At 40.0% G+C, this 23425-nt stretch overlaps 1 protein-coding gene across 1 annotated transcript; it reads right to left on the reverse strand.

The window, feature by feature from the left end:
• Nucleotides 1-21897: 21897 nt before the first annotated feature.
• Nucleotides 21898-22205, reverse strand: LOC112933592 (small ribosomal subunit protein eS27-like). Its single transcript, XM_026016770.2, has one exon. The coding sequence runs from the start codon at nt 22203-22205 to the stop codon at nt 21951-21953; it is 255 nt and encodes an 84-aa protein (XP_025872555.1). The 3' UTR covers nt 21898-21950.
• Between the last annotated feature and the right edge of the window lie 1220 nt (nt 22206-23425).

Raw genomic sequence — 23425 nt, forward strand, 5'->3', positions numbered from 1 at the left:
CCCCCCGGGAGGGCCCAGGACAGCAACGACGCTCCTGCCACGAGCTGAGTAGATCAACGGCCCCGCCCCGGAGCCTCCAGGCCCTGCAGACTGAGCTCCATAGTTACTGCGCGGGCTGAATCCAGCTTTCCAGAGCTGCCACAGACAGTGGGGTTATTCCTCCAGGGACCTCACGGGATAAACAAACCCCGCCCTCCTCCCCTTCCACCACCCCTAGTTCATTTCCCAGAGTTAGGAGTCTTCATGTTCTGTCTGCCTTCTGATATTTCACACACATTTCTTCTCCCTTCCCTTCTATTCCCTTTCACTATTATTTATATTCCTCAAATGAATAAAAACATACACTGTCCCTCTCTGATTGACTTACTTCACTCAGCATAATACCTCCCAGTTCCATCCACATTGAAGCAAATGGTGGGTATTTGTCATTTCTAATGGCTGAGTAATATTCCATTGTATACATAAACCACATCTTCTTTATCCATTCGTCATTCGATGGACACCGAGGCTCCCTCCACAGTTTGGCTATTGTGGACATTGCTGCTAGAAACATCGGGGTGCAGGTGTCCCAGTGTTTCATTGCATCTGTATCTTTGGGGTAAATCCCCAGAAGTGCAACTGCTGGGTCGTAGGGCAGATCTATTTTTAACACTTTGAGGAACTTCCACACAGTTTTCCAGAGTGGCTGCACCAGTTCATATTCCCACCAACAGTGTAAGTGGGTTCCCTTTTCTCCACATCCTCTCCAACATTTGTTGTTTCCTGCCTTGTTAATTTTCACCATTCTCACTGGTGTGAGGTGGTATCTCATTGTGGTTTTGATTTGTATTTCCCTGATGGCAAGTGATGCAGAGCATTTTCTCATGTGCATGTTGGCCATATCCATGTCTTCCTCTGTGAGATTTCTCTTCATGTCTTTTGCCCATTTCATGATTGGATTGTTTGTTTCTTGGGTGTTGAGTTTAATAAGTTCTTTATAGATTATGGAAACTAGCCCTTTATCTGATATGTCATTTGCAAATAACTTTTCCCATTCTGTAAGTTGTCTTTCAGTTTTGTTGACGGTATCTTTTCCTTTGCAAATCTTATCTTGATGAAGTCCCAATAGTTCATTTTTGCTTTTGTTTCTCTTGCCTTCATGGATGAATCTTGCAAGAAGTTACTGTGGCCAAGTTCAAAAAGGGTGTTGCTTGTGTTCTCCTCTAGTATTTTGATGGAATCATGTCTCACATTAAGATGTTTCACCCATTTTGTGTTTATCATTGTTATGGTGCAAGAGAGTGGTGTAGTTTCATTCCTCAGCTCGTGGATATCAAATTTTCCCAGCGCCATTTATTGAAGAGACTGTTTTTTCCAGGGTAGTCTTTCCTCCTTGTCGAATATTAATTGACCTTAAAGTTGAGGGTCCACTTCTGGATTCTCCATTCCGTTCCATTGATCTATGTGTCTGTTTTTGTGCCAGTACCACACTGTCTTGATGACCACAGCTTTGTAGTACAACCTGAAATCTGGCATTGTTCTGCCCCCAGCTATGGTTTTCTTTTTTAATATTCCCCTGGCTTTTTGGGGTCTTTTCTGTTTCCCCACAAATATTAAAATAATTTGTTCCAACTCTCTGAAGAACGTCCATGTTATTTTGATAGGGATTGCATTAAACGTGTAAATTGCCCTGGGTAACACTGACATTTTCACTATATTAATTCTTCCAGTTTATTAGCATGGAGGATTTTTCCATCTCTTTGTGTCTTCCTCAATTTCTTTCAGAAGTGTTCTCTAGTTTTTAGGGTATAGATCCTTTACCTCTATGGTTAGGTTTATTCCTACGTATCTTATGCTTTTGGATGCAATTGTAAATGGGATTGACTCCTTAGTTTCTCTTTCTTCAGTCTCACTCTTATTGGATAGAAATGCCACTGACTTTTGGGCATTGATTTTGTATCCTGCTACACTGCCAAACTGCTGTATGAGTTCTAGCAATCTTGGGGTGGAGTCTTTTGGGTTTTCTATATAGAGAATCATGTCATCGGCAAAGAGGGAGAGTTTGACTTCTTCTTTGTCAATTTGAAGGCCTTTTAATTCTTTTTGTTGTTGTTGTCTGATTGCTGAGGCTAGGACTTCCAGTACTGTTTTGAATAGCAGTGCTGAGGGTGGACATCCCTGTCTTGTTTCTGATCTTAGCGGAAAGGCTCCCAATGCATCCCCATTGAGAATGATATTTGCAGGGGCTTTTCCTAGATGGACTTTAAGATGTTGAGGAATATTTCTTCCATCCCTACATTCTGAATAGTTTTGATCAGGAATGTTTGCTGTATTTTGTCAAATGCTTTCTCTGCACCTATTGAAAGGATCATATGGTTCTTCTTTTTTCTCTTGCTGATATGATGAATCACATTGATTTTTCTACAAGTCTTGAACCAGTCTTGCATCCTTGGGATAAATCCTACTTGGTAATGGTGAATAATATTCTTAGAGTATTGTTGTATACTATTGGCTAGTATCTTGTTGATAATTTTTTCATCTCTGTTCATGAGGGATTTTGGTCTATAATTTTCCTTTTTGGTGGGGTCTTTGTCCAGTCTTGGAATAAAGTGATGCTGGCCTCATGGAACCAGTTTGGAAGTACTCCATCTCTTTCTATCTTTCTGAACAGCTTTAGTATATTAGATATGGTTTCTTCTTTAAACATTTGATAGAATTCCCCAGGGAAGCCATCTGGCCCTGGACTTTTGTGTCTTGGGAGGTTTTTGATGACTGCTTCAATTTTCTCCTTTGTTTTGGCCTGTTCAGGTTTTCTATTTTTTCCAGTTCAGTTTTGGTAGTTTGTGGCTTTTCCAGAAATGCATCCATTTCTTCTAGATTGCCTCATTTATTGGCATATATCTGTTCATAATATGTTTTTAAACTCGTTTGTATTTCCTTGGTGTTGGTAGTGATCTCTCCTTTCTCATTCATGATTTTATTAAATTGAGTCTTTTCTCTCTTGTTTTTAATAAGGCTGGCTAATGGTTTATCTATCTTATTAATTCTTTCAAAGATCCAACTTCTGGTTTTGTTGATCAGTTCCACAGTTCTTCTGGTCACGATTTCATTGAGCTTTGCTCGAATCTTTATTAACTCTCTTTTGCTGGGTGTAGGTTCTGCTTGCTGTTTTACATGTAAGGTTACATGTAACCTTTAGATGTAAGGTTAGCTTTTGTATTTGAGTTCTTTCCAGGTTTTGGATGGATGCTTGTATTTTGATGTATTTCCCCCTCAGGACTGCTTTGCTGTATACAAAATATTTTGATGGTTGTATCCTCATTCTCATTCGTTTCCATGAATCTCTTTAATTCTTCTTTAATTTTCTGGTTGACCCTTTCATCTTTTAGCAGGATGGTCCTTAACTACTCCACGTGTTTGAAATCCTTCCAAACTTCTTGTGATTTAGTTCTAATTTCAAGGCCTTATGATCTGAGAATATGCACTGGACGTTCCCAATCTTTTGGTATCTGTTCAGACCTGATTTTGACCCGATATGTGGTCTCTTCTGGAGAAAGTTTCATGTGCCCTTGAGAAGAATGTGTATTCAGTTTTATTTGGATTTAAACCTCTGTAAATGTCTGTGAAATCCATCTGGTCCAGTGTATCATTTAAAGGTCTTATTTCTTTGGCGATGTTGTCCTTAGAAAATCTATCAATTGCAGAAAGTGCCGTGTTGAAATATCCCAGTATTAGTGTATTATTATCTACGTATGTCTTTACTTAGATTATTAATTGATTGATATACTTGGCTGCTCCCACATTAAGGTCATAAATATTCATGATTATTAGGTCCTCTTGTTGGATAGATCCTTTAAGTATGATATTGTGTCCCTCTTCATCTCTTATTACAATCTTTGGGATAAACTTTAAATTATTTGATATGAGGATGTCTACCCCTGCTTTCTTTTGAGAACCATTTGAATGGTAAATGGTTCTTTAACCTTTTATTTTCAGGCTGGAATTCTCCTTAGATCTAAAATGACTGACTCTCTTATAGACCACAGCTAGATGGGTATCGCTTTTTTATCCAGTATGAAACCCCACACCTTTTGATGGCATCGTTAAACCCATTCACATTCAGAGTTACTATTGAAAGATATGAATTTAGTGTCATCATAATACCTAGTCACTCCTTGTTTTTTTGTGAAATGTTCCCTTGGACTTCCTCTTTCTTTTATATAGTCCCCCTTAATATTTCTTGCAGAGCTCATTTTGTGGACACATATTCTTTTAGTTTCTGACTATCTTGGAAGCTCGTTATCTCTCTTTCTATTCTGAATGACAGCCTTACTGGATATTATTTGCTGCATATTCTTCTCATTTAGGACTCTGAATATTACCTGCCAGTCCTTTCTGGCCTGCCATGTCTCTTTGGAGAGTTCTGCTGTTAACCTAAGACTTCTCCCCATAAAGTTTAGAGATTTCTTGTCCATTGCTGCTTTAAGTATCTTCTCTTTATCTTTGGAGTTTGCAAGTTTCACTATTAAATGTGGAGGTGTTGAATGATGTTTATTGATTGGGGGGGGGGGGAATCTGTCTATCTCCTGATTCTGAATGCCTGTTTCCTTCCCCAAATTAGGGAAGCTCTCAGCTAAGATTTGTTCAAATACACTTTCTGGACCTCTGTCCCTTTTGATGCCCTCAGGACTCCCAATTAAACATAGATTTTTCCTTCTGAAGCTGTCATTTATTTCCCTTAACCTTTTCTCACTATCTTCTAATTCTTTTCCTCTTTTTTTTCCTCAGCTTTCTTCCCTAGAATCAACTTTTCCTCTATGTCACTCACTTGTTCTACCTCGTTAACCCTCATTGTTATTACCTCCAGCCTGGATTGCATCTCATTTAATTGATTTTTAATTATGGCCTGATTAGATCTAAATTCTGGAGTCATGAAGTCTCTTGAGGCCCTTATCCTTTTTTCTAGAGCCACCAGTAGCTTTATAATTGTGCTTCTGCATTGGCTTTCTGACATTTACTTGTAATCCCAATTCTGTAATTCTGTGGGAAAGAGTATTGTCTGATTCTTTCTTTTGTGGTGAGTTCTTCCTTCTAGTCATTTTGCTCATTTCAAAGTGGCTAAAAACAAGTTGTACTGGAAAAAGGAAGGAAAAAGGAAGAAAAAAGGGAGGGAACAAACAAGCAAAAACAAAAAACAAAGAAGGGTATCTTCTAATTCTATATCGTATAAGTCCTTCTACTTCCTCTGGAACTTTCCAGCACTGCTTGGTTAAGAACTTGCTATTCCATGAGAGACGGGCAAGATGGCAGAAGAGTAGGGTCCCCAAATAACCTGTCCCCAACAAATTACCTAGATAACCTTCAAATCATCCTGAAAATCTACGAATTGGCCTGAGATTTAAAGAGAGACCAGCTGGAATGCTACAGTGAGAAGAGTTCGCGCTTCTATCAAGGTAGGAAGACGGGGAAAAAGAAATAAAGAAACAAAAGGCCTCCAAGGGGGAGGGGCCCCGCGAGGAGCCGGGCTGAGGCCGGGGCGAGTGTCCCCAGGACAGGAGAGCCCCGTCCGGGAGAAGCAGGAGCTGCACCAACCTTCCCTGTGGAAAGGCGCCCACAGGGAGTTAGAGCAGGACCCAGGAGGGCGGGGATGCCCTCGGGCTCCCTAGGACACTAACAGGCACCTGCGGCGCGTGCAGGAGAGTACGCCGAGCTCCCTAAGGGCTGCAGCGCACACGGCGGGACCCGGAGTAGCTCAGAGGGGCTCGGGCGGCGGCTCCGCGGAGGGGGCTGCGCGGCACCGGGCGCCGGGACACAGCCCAAGATCCGGCCTCCCCCTGGGACAGCCAGAGGCTGGGAGGGCACAGGACCGCAAGGACCCTCCTGCCTGGAGCTGAGCAGATCAGGGGCCCAGCCCCGGAGCCCCCAGGCCCTGCAGACGGAGAGCCCCGGAGTTACGCGGGAGCTGACTCCAGATTTCCAGAGCTACCGCCCCACTGTGACCATTCCTCCTGGGGCCTCACGGGGTAAACAACCCTCACTGAGCCTTGCACCAGGCAGGGGCAGAGCAGCTCCCCCAAGTGCTAACACCTGAAAATCAGCACAACAGGCCCCTCCCCCAGAAGACCAGGTAGAGGGACCAGTTCCAGAGGAAGTCAAGGGACTTAAAGTATACAGAATCAGAAGATACTCCCACGTGTTTTTTTGTTTTTTGTTTTGTTTTGTTTTGTGTTTTTTTTTCTTTTTTTCTTTTTGATTTCTGATTGCTTCCCCCACCCAACCCCCCCTTTTTTCTCCTTTCTTTTTCTTTCTCTTTTTCTTCTTTTTTACCTTTTTTTCTTCTTTCTCTTTTTTCTTATTCTCTTTTCTTTCCTTCTCTCTCTTTTTCTCCTTTTCACAATACAACTTATTTCTGGCCACTCTGAACTGAGCAAAACGACTAGAAGGAAAACCTCACCTCAAAAAAAGAATCAGAAACAGTCCTCTCTCCCACAGAGTTACAAAAACGGGATTACAATTCAATGTCAGAAAGCCAATCCAGAAGCACTATTATACAGCTACTGGTGGCTCCAGAAAAAACCATAAAGGACTCAAGAGACTTCATGACTGCAGAATTTAGATCCAATCAGGCAGAAATTAAAAATCAATTGAATGAGATGCAATCCAAACTAGAAGTCCTAACAACGAGGGTTAACAAGGTGGAGGAACAAGTGAGTGACATAGAAGACAAATTGACGGCAAAGAGGGAAACTGAGGAAAAAAGAGACAGACAATTAAGAGACCATGAGGATAGATTAAGGGAAATAAATGACAGCCTGAGGAAGAAAAACCTACGTTTAATTGGGGTTCCCGAGGGCGCCGAAAGGGACAGAGGGCCAGAATATGTATTTGAACAAAGCCTAGCTGAAAAATTTCCTAATCTGGGAAGGGAAACAGGCATTCAGATCCAGTAAATAGAGAGATCCCCCCCCTAAAATCAACAAAAACCGTTCAACACCTCGACATTTAATAGTGAAGCTTGCAAATTCCAAAGATAAGGAGAAGATCCTTAAAGCAGCAAGAGAAAAAAGTCCCTGACTTTTAAGGGGAGGAATATTAGGGTAACAGCAGACCTCTCCACAGAGACCTGGCAGGCCAGAAAGGGCTGGCAGGATATATTCATGGTCCTAAATGAGAAGAACATGCAACCAAGAATACTTTATCCAACAAGGCTCTCATTCAAAATGGAAGGAGAGATAAAGAGCTTCCAAGACAGGCAGGAACTGAAAGAATATGTGACCTCCAAACCAGCTCTGCAAGAAATTTTAAGGGGGACTCTTAAAATTCCCCTTTAAGAAGAAGTTCAGTGGAACAATCCACAAAAACAAGGACTGAATAGATATCGTGATGACACTAAACTCATATCTGTCAATAGTAACTCTGGACGTGAACGGGCTTAATGACCCCATCAAAAGGCACAGGGTTTCAGACTGCATAAACAAGCAGGACCCATCTATTGGCTGTCTACAAGAGACTCATTTTAGACAGAAGGACACCTACAACCTGAAAATAAAAGGTTGGAGAACCATTTACCATCCAAATGGTCTGCAAAAGAAAGCAAGGGTAGCCATCCTCATATCAGATAAATTAAAATTTACCCCGAAGACAATAGTGAGAGATGAAGAGGGACACTATCTCATACTCAAAGGATCTATCCAACAAGAGGACTTAACAGTCGTCAATATATATGCCCCGAATGTGGGAGCTGCCAAATATTTAAACGAATTAATAACCAAACTGAAGAAATACTTTGATAATAATACACTTATACTTGGTGACTTCAATCTAGCTCTTTCTACCCTCGATAGGTCTTCTAAGCACAACATCTCCAAAGAAACGAGAGCTTTAAATGATACACTGGACCAGATGGATTTCACAGATATCTACAGAACTTTACATCCAAACTCAACTGAATACACATTCTTCTCAAGTGCACATGGAACTTTCTCCAGAATAGACCATATACTGGGTCACAAATCGGGTCTGAACCGATACCAAAAGATCGGGATAGTCCCCTGTATATTCTCAGACCATAATGCCTTGAAATTAGAACTTAATCACAACAAGAAGTTTGGAAGGACCACAAACACGTGGAGGTTAAGGACCATCCTGCTAAAACATGAAAAGGTAATAAAAAAAAAAAAAAAAAACAAAAACATGAAAATGTAAACCAGGAAATTAAGGAAGAATTAAAAAGATTCATGGAAACTAATGAGAATGAAGATACAACCGTTCAAAGTCTTTGGGATGCAGCAAAAGCAGTCCTGAGGGGGAAATATATCGCAATACAAGCATCCATTCAATAACTGGAAAGAACTCAAATACAAAAGCTAACCTTACACATAAAGGAACTAGAGAAAAAGCAGCAAATGGACACCACGCCCAGCAGAAGAAGACAGTTAATTAAAATTCGAGCAGAACTAAATGAAATCGAGACCAAAAGAACTGTGGAACAGATCAACAGAACCAGGAGTTGGTTCTTTGAAAGAATTAATAAGATAGATAAACCATTAGACAGCCTTATTAAAAAGAAGAGAGAGAAGACTCAAATTAATAAAATCATGAATGAGTAAGGAGAAATCACTACCAACACCAAGGAAATACAAACGATTTTAAAAACATTTTATGAACAGCTATATGCCAATAAATTTGGAAATCTAGAAGAAATGGATGCATTCCTGGAAAGCCACAAACTACCAAAACTGGAGCAGGAAGAAATAGAAAACCTGAACAGGCCAATAACCAGGGAGGAAATTGAAGCAGTCATCGAAAACCTCCCAAGACACAAGAGTCCAGGGCCAGATGGCTTCCCAGGTTAATTCTATCAAACGTTTAAAGAAAAAAATCATACCTATTCTACTAAAGCTGTTTGGAAGGATAGAAAGAGCTGGAGTACTTCCAAATTCGTTCTATGAGGCCAGCATCACCTTAATTCCGAAACCAGACAAAGACCCCACCAAAAAGGAGAATTACAGACCAATATCCCTGATGAACATGGATGCAAAAATTCTCAACAAGATACTAGCCAATAGTATCCAACAACACATTAAGAATATTATTCACCATGACCAAGTAGGATTTATCCCCGGGACACAAGGCTGGTTCAACACTCAAAAACCATCAATGTGATTCATCATATCAGCAAGAGAAAAACCAAGAACCATATGATCCTCTCCTTAGAAGCAGAGAAAGCGTTTGACAAAATACAGCATCCATTCCTGATCAAAACACTTCAGAGTGTTGGGATAGAGGGAACTTTTCTCGACATCTTAAAAGCCATCTACGAAAAGCCCACAGCAAATATCATTCTCAATGGGGAAGCACTGGGAGCCTTTCCCCTAAGATCAGGAACAAGACAGGGATGTCCACTCTCACCACTGCTATTCAACATAATATTGGAAGTCCTAGCCTCAGCAATCATACTACAAAAAGACATTAAAGGCATTCAAATTGTCAAACAAGAATTCAAACTCTCCCTCTTGGCCAATGACATGATACTCTACATAGAAAACCCAAAAGCCTTCACTCCAAGATTGCTAGAACTCTCACAGCAATTTGGCAGTGTGGCAGGATACAAAATCAATGCCCAGAAATCAATGGCATTTCTATACACTAACAATGAGACTGAAGAAAGAGAAATTAAGGAGTCAATCCCATTTACAATTGCACCCAAAAGCATAAGATACCTAGGAATAAGCCTAAACTAAGAGGTAAAGGATCTATACCCTAAAAACTATAGAACACTTCTGAAAGAAATTGAGGAAGACACAAAGAGATGGGAAAATATTCCATGCTCATGGATTGGCAGAATTAATATTGTAAAAATGTCAATGTTACCCAGGGCAATTTACACGTTTAATGCAATCCCTATCAAAATACCATGGACTTTCTTCAGAGAGTTAGAACAAATTATTTTAAGATTTGTGTGGAATCAGAAAATACCCCGAATAGCCAGGGGAATTTTAAAAAAGAAAACAATAGGTGGGGGCATCACAATGCCAGATTTCAGGTTGTACTACAAAGCTGTGGTCATCAAGACAGTGTGGTACTGGCACAAAAACAGACACATAGAACAATGGAACAGAATAGAGAACCCAGTAGTGGACCCTGAACTTTGTTGTCAACTAATATTCGATAAAGGAGGAAAGACTATCCATTGGAAGAAAGACAGTCTCTTCAATAAATGGTGTTGGGACAATTGGACATCCACATGCAGACAAATGAAACTGGACCACTCTCTTTCACCATACACAAAGATAAACTCAAAATGGATGAGATATGTAAATGTGAGACAAGAGTCCATCAAAATTCTAGAGGAGAACACAGGTAACACCCTTTTTGAACTTGGCCACAGTAACTTCTTGCAGGATACATCCACGAAGGTAAAAGAAACAAAAGCAAAAATGAACTATTGGGACTTCATCAAGATAAGAAGCTTTTGCACAGCAAAGGATACAGTCAACAAAACTAAAAGACAACCTACAGAATGGGAGAAGATATTTGCAAATGACATATCAGATAAAGGGCTAGTTTCCAAAATCTATAAAGAACTTATTAAACTCAACACCAAAGAAACAAACAATCCAGTCATGAAATGGGCAAAAGACATGAAGAGAAATCTCACAGAGGAAGACATGGACATGGCCAACATGCACATGAGAAAATGCTCTGCATCACTTGCCATCAGGGAAATACAAATCAAAACCACAATGAGATACCACCTCACACCAGTGAGAATTGGGAACATTAACAAGGCAGGAAACAACAAATGTTGGAGAGGATGCGGAGAAAAGGGAACCCTCTTCCACTGTTGGTGGGAATGTGAACTGGTGCAGCCACTCTGGAAAACTGTGTGGAGGTTCCTCAAAGAGTTAAAAATAGACCTGCCCTAAGACCCAGCAATTGCACTGTTGGGGATTTACCCCAGAGATACAGATGCAATGAAACGCCAGGACACCTGCACCCGGATGTTTCAAGCAGCAATGTCCATTATAGCCAAACTGTGGAAGGAGCCTCCGTGTCCATCGAAAGATGAATGCATAAAGATGTGGTTTATGTATACAATGGAATATTACTCAGCCATTAGAAATGACAAATACCCACCATTTGCTTCAACGTGGATGGAACTGGAGGGTATTATGCTGAGTGCAGTAAGTCAATCGGAGAAGGACAAACAGTGTATGTTCTCATTCATTTGGGGAATATAAATAATAGTGAAAGGGAATATAAAGGAAGGGAAAAGAAATGTGTGGGAAATATCAGGAAGGGGACAGAACATAAAGACTCCTAACTCGGGGAAACGAACTAGGGGTGGTGGAAGGGGAGGAGGATGGGGGGTGGGGGGGAATGGGTGACGGGCACTGAGGCAGACACTTGACGGGATGAGCACTGGGTGTTATTCTGTATGTTGGTAAATTGAACACCAATAAATATTAATTTATTAAAAAAAAAAGATCTTGCTCTTCCCTCTGGGAAACAAATTAGGGGTGGTGGAAGGGGAGGAGGGTGGCAGTGTGGTGGTGACCAGGTGGGGGTCACTGATGGGGCATTTGAGGTGATGAGCACTGAGTGTTATTCTGTATGTTGGCAAATTGAACACCAATAAAAATAAATTTATTATTTAAAAAATAAATTATTTAAAAAAAAAGAACTTGCTTTTCCCCTCTCCTTCCAACTGGTCTTCTGGAGGCGGGATGTGCTGTGCTTATTGTCAGGTGTGTGCACCTGTGGGAGGTGCCTTGCCCTCTGCAAGGTGCAGGGCTCAGTGTCAGCTGTTTATCCTGTGTGTCCCCTGCTCCCTGGTGGCCCCGCTCAGTCCCAGGCACAAGGTGACACCAGAAGGAACAACAACAGTGGTGGCAACCAGGTCTATAGCCTTGGAGTCAGCTCCAGCAGCAACTCCTCTAATCTCCCGGTGAGCAGGGACCTGGATGCTCCGAGGGCAGGGGGCCCTGTTCTGCGAACCCCTGGGCTGCCTGGTGGCAGTGTTGGACCCTGGCTCACGGATGCCAACGTGTCCTGGTGGACGCCCCAGAGACTCAGACCCCAGACAGGCAGATGCAATTAGCAAGAGGGTTTATTGAACGTTTGCGCAAACGGGCTCTCCGCCTCCGAGGAGGAAGAGAGCCCAGATTAGCAATTACAGGTATCTTTTAAAGGTAAAAGGGAAAAAAACCGCTTAAAGACAAAAGAACCGCGGGAGTGGCATAGCATCCAGGTTGATTTCTCAGAAGGTCAACATGAACCTATTCAGGGACATTCCAATCAGGGTGTGGGGGGAAATGGTTTTCTTATCACAAACAGAATGCTTTTTGTTGCTAAAACTACAGGAAGGCGCCTGGATGGGCTGCCTCTGGATTAGGGCTGATCCTACTTACAGGGGGGGTTTCTTCAGCAGGAGAGTCCTCGCTGTCCTGCGTCCTCCCAGCCTCCACCTGTCCCAAGGGGAGCGCTGGATCCTGGGCTGTGTCCCCTCATGCCTTGTGCTCCGTGGCCTGCGCGGCTGGAATCACTCTCTCGAGGCCATGCAGCCCCCTTTGCGTGGAGCTGCTGCCTGGGCTGCCACCTGGGCTGCTCCCGAGGCTCCGCCTGGCGCATGCTCCAGCCCTTTTGGGAACTCAGCCCACAGTGTGTGGGAAGCTCTCCTCTGGGGTGCACTTCCTCTGTTAGTGACCCCAGGGACCTGGGGGCTCCACTGCCCCTCCTGGGTTCCTGCCCGAGTTCCCTGCGAACACCTTTCTGTCCAGGAAGATAGGTGAAGTTCCTGCATCTTTGGGACTGGTCCGTCCTGCCCTGGAGGCACTTGCCATCCAGCCTTAGCCCAGCTCCTTGCGAGGGCTCCTCCCCCTTGGATGCTTTTTTATTGCTTTATTTTTTTCCATCTTCCTACCTTGATAGAAGCGGGAGCTCTTCTCACTGTTGCACTCCAGGTGTTCTCTTTTTAAATCTCTGGCTGAATTCTTAGGTTTTTTTGATGATTTGAAAGTTATCTAGGTAAGTTGGTGGGGCAGGTGACTTGGGGAATCCTACCTACTCTTATTACATCTTGCCCCACCTCTTATTATATTCTTTTTTACTTTAATTTTTTCTTCTGGTTTTGGATTTCTTCTGATTTGTATAGTGTATATTTCTCTGGGGTTGTTGTTGCCATTTTAGTATTTTGTTCCCTTATGTGTCTATTCTTCTCCGGACAGAATGAAGAGATACAAAAACTTACCACAAAAAGAGAACAAGAGGTGGTACTATTTGCCAGGGACCTAATTACTATGGACATAAGTAAGATTTTAAAACTAGAGTTCATAATAATTATTATAATGATTCTAGCTGGGCTTGAAAAAAGCATATGAAGACACTACATTATCCTTTTCTGGAGAAATAAGAGAACTAAAATCTCATTAAGCTAAAATCACAAAGACTATTAATGAGATGCAGCACAAATGGAGGCTCTAACTGCTAGAATAAATGAGGCAGAAGAGAGAATTGGTAACATAGAAGGCAAAATTATGGAGAATAAAGAAGATGAGAAAAAGGGAGATAAATAGTTACTGGATCAAGATGAGAGACTATGAGAGATATGTTATACCATACAGCAAAACATTATTAGAATTACTGAGACCCCAGAAGAAGAGGAAAGAGAGAGAGGGGCTGAAGGTATATTGGAACAAATTATAGCAGAGAACTTCCTTAATATGACGAAGAAAACAGACATCTAAGTCCAGGACACACAGAGAACCCCTCTCAAAATCAATAAAAATAAGTCAACAGACTGACATATAATACTGAAACTTGCAAATCGCAGAGACAAAGAGAAAATCCTGAAGGCAGCTTGTGTCAAGATGTGCTTAACCTCAAGGTAGAAACGTTAGACTGGCAGCAGACCTATTCACAGAGAAATCGCAGAAATAAAAGGCTACAAACAGTTGGCAGGATATGTTCATGGTGCTAAATGAGAAAAATATGCAGCCAAGTATACTTTATCCAGCTTGGATGTCACTGAAAATAGAAGAAGAAATAAAAACCTTCCAGGACAAAGAGAAACCAAAAGAATTTGTGACCATCAAATCAGCCCTACAAGAAATATTAAAAAGGATCCTTTAGGGAACCCCAGGTGGCACAGCGGTTTAGTGCCTGCCTTTGGCCCAGGGTGTGATCCTGGAGACCTGGGATCGAATCCCACATCGGGCTCCCGGTGCACGGAGCCTGCTTCTCCCTCTGCCTATGTCTCTGCCTCTCTCTCTCTGTGTGTGACTATCATAAATAAATAAAAATTAAAAAAAAAAGGATCCTTTAACTGAAGAGAGAGCCCCCAAATACCATAGACCAGACAGGATCAGAGACAATCTACAGAAACAGTGACTTTACAGGTAATAGAATGGCACTAAATTCAGATCTTTCAATAGTTACTCTGAATGTAAAAGGGATAAATGCCCCAATAAAAATACACAGGTTATCAGACTGATTAAAAAGCGAGACCCATCAATATTCTGTCTGCAAGAGACTCATTTTAGACCCATAGACACTTCTGGATTTAAAGTGAGAGGATTAAAAACTATTTATTATGCTAGTGGACTTCGAAAGAAATCTCGGTGGGCAAAAATTATATCAGACAGATTAGATTTTAAACTGAAGACTGTACATAAGAGATGAGGAAGGACAATAGTACATAATAATTAAAGTGTTTATCCAACAAAACAGCTAAAATGTATAAATATGTATGCCCCTAACTTTGGAACAACCAATTATATAAACCAATTGATAACAGAATTAAAGAAATACAAAGGAGAATTAGACATCAATATCCTTAATGAACATGAATGCAAAAAATCTCACCAAAATACTAGCCAATAGGATTATTCACCATGAGCAAGTGGGATTTTTTCTTGGGCTGCAAGCGTGGTTCAATATCTGCAAATCAATCAATGTGATATATTACATTAATAAAAGAAAGGACAAGAAACATACCAACCTCTCAATAGGTGGAGAAAATTCATTTGACAAAGTACAGTATCCTTTCTTGATTAAAACTCCTCACAGAGTAGGGATTGAGGGAGGATACCTCAAATACATAAAAGCCATATACAAAAAGTCCAAAGCAAATATCATTCTCAATGGGGAAAAACTGAAAAATTTTCCCCTAAGGACAGAAACTCGATAGGGATGTCCACTATCACCACTATTGTTCAATATAGTACTAGAAGTCCTAATCTCAATAATTAGACAACAAAAAGAAATTCAAGGTGTCTGAATTGGCAAGGAAGAATTCAAACTCTCATTCCTTGCAGATGACATGATATTCTATATAGGAAATCCAACAGACACCACCCAAAATTTCTAGAACTCATACTCAGCAAAGTGGCAGGATATAAAATCAATGCACAAAAATAAAATCAATGCACAAAAATTACATTTCTATACACTAATAATGAGACTGAAGAAAGAGAAATTAAGGGGTCAATCTCATTTACAATTGCACCCAAAACTATAAGGTATCCAAATCAAAGAGGCAAAGGATATGTACTGAGGAGACTATAAAATACTCATGAAAGAAATTGAGGAAGACACACAGAAATGGAAAAACATTCCATGCTCATGGATTGGAATAACAAATACTGTTGAAATGGCCATACTACCTAGAGCAATCTACACATCAATGCAATCCCTGTTAAAATACCATCAACTTATTTAAGAGAGTTGAAAAAAAGATAATCCTAAAATTTGTATGGAATGAGAAAAGACCCTGAATAGCCAAAGGAATGTTGAAAAAAGAAAACCAAAACTGGCCGCATCACAATTTCTGACTTAGAGGTCTATTACAAAGCTGTAATCATCAAAACAGTATGGTACTGGCACAAAAACAGACAGATCAGTGGAACAGAATAGAGAACCCAGAAACGGACCCTCAACTTTATGGTCAACTAATCTTCAACAAAGCAAGAAAGAACGTCCGATGGAAAAAAGACAGTCTCTTCAACAAATGATGTTGGAAAAATTGGACAGCCACATGCAGAAGAATGAAACTAGACCATTTCCTCATTCCATACTAAAAATATAGACCTAAAATGGATGAAAGACCTCAATGTGAGACAGGAATCCATCAAAATCTGAGAGGAGAACACAGGCAGCTACTATTGTGACCTTGGCTGCAGCAACTGCTTATTGGACACATCTCCAAAAAGCAAGAGAAAAAAGGCAAAAATTAACTATTGGGACTTCCTCAAGATAAAAACTGTGTGGGGAAAAATTAGAAAGGAAGACAAACCATGAGAGACTCCTAACTTTGGGAAACAAAGGGTTGTAGAAGGGGAGGAGAATGAGTTACCTGGGCGACAGACACTAAGGAGGGCATTTGATGGAATGAGCACTGGGTGTTATACTATATGTTGGCAAATTGAATTTAAATAAAATATTTTACTTTTTTTTTTTAAGAAAAAGCTTTTGCAAAGCTTAAGAAACAGTCGTCAAAACCAAAACACAGCCAATAGAATGGAGAGGATATCTGCAAATGTCTTATCAGATAAAGGGCTAGTCTCCAAAATCTATAAAGAATTTTTTCAAACTCAACACCTAAAGAACAAATAATCCAATCAAGAAATGGGCAAAGGGGCAGCCTGGGTGGCTCAGCAGTTTAGCGCCGCCTTCAGCCCAGGGCCTGATCCTGGAGACCCAGGATTGAGTCCCACGTCGGGCTCCCTGCATGGAGCCTGCTTCTCCCTCTGCCTGTGTCTCTGCCTCTCTCTCTGTGTGTCTCTCATGAATAAATAAGTAAAAAAATCTTTAAAAAAAGTAATGGGCAGAAAAGATGAACAGATATTTCTCCAAAGAAGACATACAAATAGCCAATGATACATGAAAAAATGTCCAACATCACTCGGCATCAGGGAAATACAAATAAAAAACACAATGAGATACCACCTTATACCAGTCACATGGCTAAAATCAATAAGTCAGAAAATCACAGATGTTGGCAAGGATGTGGAGAAAGGGGACCTCTCTGACACTCTTGGTGGGAATGCAAACTGGTACAACCATTGTGTGGAAAACAGTTTGGAAGTTACTCAAAAAGTTGAAAATAGAGCTACCCAGCAATTGTCCTACTGTATATTTACCTGAAAGATACAAATGTAGTGATATGAAGGGACACCTGCACCCCAATATTTATAGCAACAATATCCAAAATCACCAAACTATGGAAAGAGACTTGATGTCCACCAATAGATCAATGGATAAAGAAAATTATATATATATATATATATATATATATATATATATATATATATACACACACACACACACACACACACACACACAGGCATCAAAAAAATGAAATCTTGCCATTTGCAATGGTGAGAATGGAACTATAGGATATAATGCTAAGCAAAACAAGCCGATCAGAGAAAGATGATTATCATATAATCTCACTCACATGTGGAATTTAAGAAACAAAACAGGATCATGGAGGAAGAGAGGAAAAAATAAAACAAGATGAAATCAGACAGAGAGATAAACCGTAAGAGACTCTTAATCATAGGAAACAAACTGAAGATCGCTTGAGGAGAGGCAAGTGAGGGTTGGGTAACTGGCAGATGGAAATTAAGAAGGCCATGTGATATAATAAGCACTGGGTCTTATACAAAACTGATGTTTCACCAATCTATACCTTTGAAAACAATAATACATTATATGTTATTTAATTGAAATTATTTTTAAAAGATTTTATTTATTTATGCATGAGAATACACAGAGAGGAGAGAGAGAGGCAGAGACACAGACAGAGGGAGAAGCAGGCAGGGACCCGATCCTGGGTCTCCAGGATCATGCCCTGGGCTGAAGGCGGCGCTAAACTGCTGAGCCACACGGGCTGCCCTATTTAATTGAAATTAAATACAATTTTTAAAAAGTACAAAATTGATTTTAAATTAAACTTCTTTAATTAAGAACTTATAGGCATCAAATAATAATATCAGAAAGCATAAAGAAAAAGCAGTTAGAAAAGGAGCAACAAATAAAACCTAAAACCAGTAAAAGGAAGGAAATAATAAAATTTAGAGTAGAGTTAAATGATATTGAAACTACAAACCAATAGAGCAGATCAATACAACCAGGAGCTGCTTCTTTGAATAAATTCAATAAAATTGATGAACTATTCACCAGGCTTATCAAGAAAAAAGAGAAAGGAACTAAATAATAAAAAAAAACTAGTGATTTTTTTAAATGATGTTTTAATCATTAGCATGATTAAATAGAAATAACCAACACGACAGAAATACAAATAAGTATGAGATTATTATGAAAAACTACATGCCAACAAATTGATAAACCTAAAAGAAATAGACAAACTCTTAGAAACATAAACTACCAAAACTGAAAAAGGAAGAAATATATTTTTTAAATTTTTAAAGAACAAACATTTATTAAATACTTCACATGTACCAGGTGCTGATATACTGATAAAAGTCTAAATATCTCATCAAAATACCAAGTAATTTTTAAAGTATATTAAAAATTATCCAAAGTAGGACAATCAGGTACTGAAAAACAACAGATGAGATCCCCCACACCTCCTGAGCACTGTGCCAGGGCAGCAGGCTCTGCAGCTCAGGCTGGGCTTCTGCTGCCTTGAGGAGCAACTGCACAGTCCCTGATTTTCAATGGCCCAGGTTCCTGCCTCTATGCCCACCAGCTCTGAAGTGCTTCTTGAGGATGTGAACACAGTTGCTAGCCCAGTTTGAGAAAAAAGAAAGCTCTGCTTGGTAGTGCCATGCATCACTTCTGATCAGGTTTTATTAGCAAAGCAAGTCCTATTGGGTGGGAAAGTGTTATAACTCCTCCTTCCTGTTTTTAAAATTTTTATTTTGAAATGATTCTAGATTCACCAGAAATTGCAAAAATACAATGGAGAGGTCTTAATCAAAGAATCACACCCAGGAAATGGACACTGGTGCCATAGGCCCCACTCAGAACTCACAACATTACATGCTTGCACATGTGCCACCTAATGCCATTTTGGAGTTTTGTGGCACCGCTGCACAATCAAGATACAGAATAGTTCCAGTTCCACCAAGATCTCCCTTTTTTGGTCCCTCCATCCCCATCTTAACCTCTGCCAACCACCAATCTGCTCTCCATTCAAGAATGTTACATAAATGGGAACATAGTATGTAACCTTTGGGGACAGGCTTTTTTCACTCAGCACTAGGCCCTTGAAATCCATCCAAGTTGCAGCTCTCAGTAATTACTTGGGACAGCTAAGGAGAAGTGTTCTGTGATGTGGCTGAGTAATGAAGAACTTTGTCTAGTGTGCTTCTCACCTCTTTTTTTTTTTTTTTTTTTTTTTTGCTATAGTGTTTGGTTTGCAGATGGCACAGTCAGTTTCTCTGGCAGCTTGGAGCATTTAAGGAGGCTTTGGCTTAGGGGGGAGGGGCTGTGCCCACAAAGAGGGTACCTGGACTGCGTTCCTGTCGTTCCTCCAAGAACCAGGGTGAGGAGGAAAAATCCAGGATGCTTTCAGATACAGTTCCAAGGACTAGCAACTTCCATGTTGGCATGTCGTTTCTCCTTGAGGGGCTGGAGCAGATGAGGGCCCTTTACAAGTCTTCCTGTGAAGAATCAGGAGTCCACTGGGTAAATTCAGGCCAGGTTTAAGGGGACAAATGGCCTGAGGCATTGTTACTAGGTCCTAATTCAAGTCTTGGCCAAGCACTAAACTGTTTGTACTTCAGTTTTTTCTACCTATTCTTAGGTGAGGAGAGCAGATTTTAGTGGGTTCAAAGACTTCTCTAATTCCATGGGTTCAAGTTGGCAAAAGCATCCTCTGGAAATGCCATTTGTATTACTGCATTTAGATTTCCCAGTCTAGCCCAGACTCATAATTCATATAACAGAAAAACTTATATCCCAAGTTTCCCAGGTGTGTTTTGGAATAAACTTGCACATCTTCACGCCAAGAAGTTTTGCTGTCTTTTCTTCCATGACAGCACCTATGCACAGCAGAATCTTGCCCTGAGTCAGATACTTGATGGTTTCCGATATTATTCTGAGACACTCCTTAGAAATGTAGGGAGGATCTGCTACTATGATGTCAAACTATGTGAAGCAATTTTTTCAGTTAATCCAATGGATTATTTATTTTTTTAAAGATTTTATTTATTTATTCTTGAGAGACAGAGAGAGAGAGACAGAGGCAGAGACACAGGCAGAGGGAGGAGCAGGCTCCATGCAGGAAGACCAATGTGGGACTTGATCCCGGGACCCCAGGATCACACCCTGGGCCAAAGGCAGGCGCTAAACTACTGAACCACCCGGGCTGCCGTCCAATGGATTATTTTAATGGGCACATAACCATCAAGAAACTGAATCAGCAGTCAAAAAACTCCTGACAAACAAAAGTCCAGGGCCTGATAGATTCACAGGTGAATTCTATATTTCTTTAAATTTAAAGAAAAATTAAAGCCTAATCTTCTCATACTAGTCCATAAAATGTAAAAGGAAGAAAAACTTCCAAAATTCATTCTAAAAGTCCAGGATTACTCTGATATCAAAACCAGATAAAGACAAAACTAAAAAAAGAGACTTAAAGGCTAATAACCCCGATGAACATGGATGCAAAAATTTTCAGCAAAATAATAGCAAACTTAATTCAACAATACATTGAAAATTCATTCACCATGATCAAGTGATATTTACTTCTGGATTGCAAGTGTGGTTCAGTACTCACAAATCATCTGATGTAATATATTACATCAGTACATTTAAGGATATGTAAAAACCATATGATCATTTGAACAAAGAGTTTGTGTCTGTTCAAATACATTGTCAAATGTCAATGTATTTTGCATTTGACAAAATACAACATCCATTCATTGAAAAACGCTCAATAAAGTAAGGACAGAGAAAACATGACTCAACTTAATAAAGGTCATATATGAAAAACCCACAGCTAACATCATCCTCAGTGAGCAAAAACAGAGATTTCCCCTAAGGTCAGGAACAAGACAAGAATGTCCACTCTAACTACTTTTATTCAATTAGTACTGGAAGCCCTAGTCACAGCTTTCAAACAATAAAAAGAAATTAAAAAGAAACATTAAAATCAGTAAGGAAGAAGTAAAACTTTCCATATTTGCAGATTACATGATACTCTATATAGAAAACCTGAAAGAGGGATCCCTGGGTGGCGCAGCGGTTTGGCGCCTGCCTTTGGCCCAGGGCATGATCCTGGAGACCCGGGATCGAATCTCACATCGGGCTCCCGGTGCATGGAGCCTGCTTCTCCCTCTGCCTGTGTCTCTGCCTCTCTCTCTCTCTCTCTTTGACTATCATAAATAAATAAAAATTAAAAAAAATAAAAAAAAAAGAAAAGAAAACCTGAAAGATCCACCTAAAAACTGCTAGAGCTGATAAATGAATTCAGTAAATGCACAGGATATAAAATCAATGTACAGAAATCTGTTACATTTCTATAAACCCATAATGAAGCAACAGAAAGAGAAATTAAGAATACAATCCCACTTATAATTGCAGCAAAAATAATAAGATACCTAGGAATGAACCTTACCAAAAAGGTAAAAGACCTATAGTCTGAAAATATGTAAGAGTGATGCATGATATTGAACTGGACACAAAGAAATGGGAATACAATCCATGCTTATGGATTAGAAGAACAAATATTTTTTAAAATACTATACTACCCAGAGCAATCTACACATTTATTGCAATCCCTTTCAAATCACCCCAGCAGTTTTCAAAGAGCTAGATCAAACAATACTCAAATTTATATGGAATCACAGGAGACCCTGAATTGCCAAAGCAGTCTTGAAAAAGAAAAGCAAAGCCGGAGGTATCACAAATCTGGAATTTATTTTTTTAATTATTTTTATTTTTTTATCCAAAATCTGTTTATTGGGATAGTGTCCCACTCATCTTGATTCAGGGAGCTTTTAGTGCTTCTTCCACCTGAAGAAGCATCCTTCTGTAAGCCTTGCTTTTCCTCTCGTGGGCTGGCAGAGGATGGTAGAGCAGCTGACACACAGAACTACCGTCTGTACATGGCTGAAGACGGTGGTGATTTTGTAGCATCCTGGGCACTTCACGTCAATGAAGTAGGAGTTGGGGCTCTGCACCAGGTGTTTCTTCTTGTGCTTCCTCTTCTCCTCTTCCAGGGGCAGGTGCAGGAGATTCTTCGCAAGGGGCATGTTCTCATAGAGAGGTCATCACCGCTGGAAAGGCAAATATGGTACTGTCACAAAAAATAGACACATGGATCAATAGAACAGAATAAACAACCAGAAATGAATCCACAAATATATGGTCAATTAATCTTTGACAAAGCAGGAAACAATGTCCAGTGGGAAAAGGACAGTCTCTTCAACATATGGTGTTGGGAAAACTGGACAGTAACATGCAGGAGAATGATACCGGACCATTTTCTTATACCCTACACCAAAACAAATTCAAAATGTTTTAAAAATCTAAAATGAGACATCAATCCATTAAAACTCTTAAGCACACAAGGCAGTAACCTCTTTATTTATTTATTTATATTTATATTTATTTATTTTTTGGCAGTAACCTCTTTGACATTGGCCATAGCAACTTTTTTTCTAGATAGGTCCTCTGAGGTAGGGAAAGAAAAACAAAATATATATTATTGGGAGTATATAAAAATAAAAATTTCTGTATAGCTAAGGAAACCAACAAGAAAACTAAAAGGCATCTTACAAGATGGGAGAAGATATTTTCAAATGATATATGTGATATAGTGTTAATAAATATAGTGTATATAACGAACTTATAAAACTCAAAAAAAAGAACTTATAAAACTCAATATCCAATATTTAAAAATCCGCAGAAGACATGAACAGACATTTCTCCAAAGTCATACAGATGGCCAAAAAACACAGGAAGTGATGCTAAACATCACTTACTATTAGGGAAATGCAAATCAGAATTAGATATCACCTCATACCTGTCGGAATGGCTACAGTCAACAATACAAAAACTAAGAATTGTTAGTGAAGATGTGGTGGAAAAGGAACCTTCATGCACTTTTGGTGGGAATGAAAACTAGTGCAGCCACTCTGGACAACAATTTGGAGATTCCTCAAAAAGTTAAAAATAAAACTACCCTATGATCTAGCAGTTGTCCTACTTGGATATTTACCCAAAGAATACAAAAATATTAATTCAAAGGGATCCATGATCCCCTATGTTTATTCCAGCATTATTTTTACTACAGCCAAGATATTTAACCAGCCCAAGTGTCTATCAACAGTTGAGTGCATAAAGATTTGATGTACAGAGACGCCTGGGTGGCTCAGCGGTTGAGCATCTGCCTTTGGCTCAGGGTGTGACCTCGGAGTCCAAAGGATCGAATCCTACATCAGGTTTCCTGCATGGAGCCTGCTTCTCCCTC

This window comes from Vulpes vulpes, chromosome X, assembly GCF_048418805.1.
Source record: "Vulpes vulpes isolate BD-2025 chromosome X, VulVul3, whole genome shotgun sequence".
Lineage (NCBI taxonomy): Eukaryota > Metazoa > Chordata > Mammalia > Carnivora > Canidae > Vulpes > Vulpes vulpes.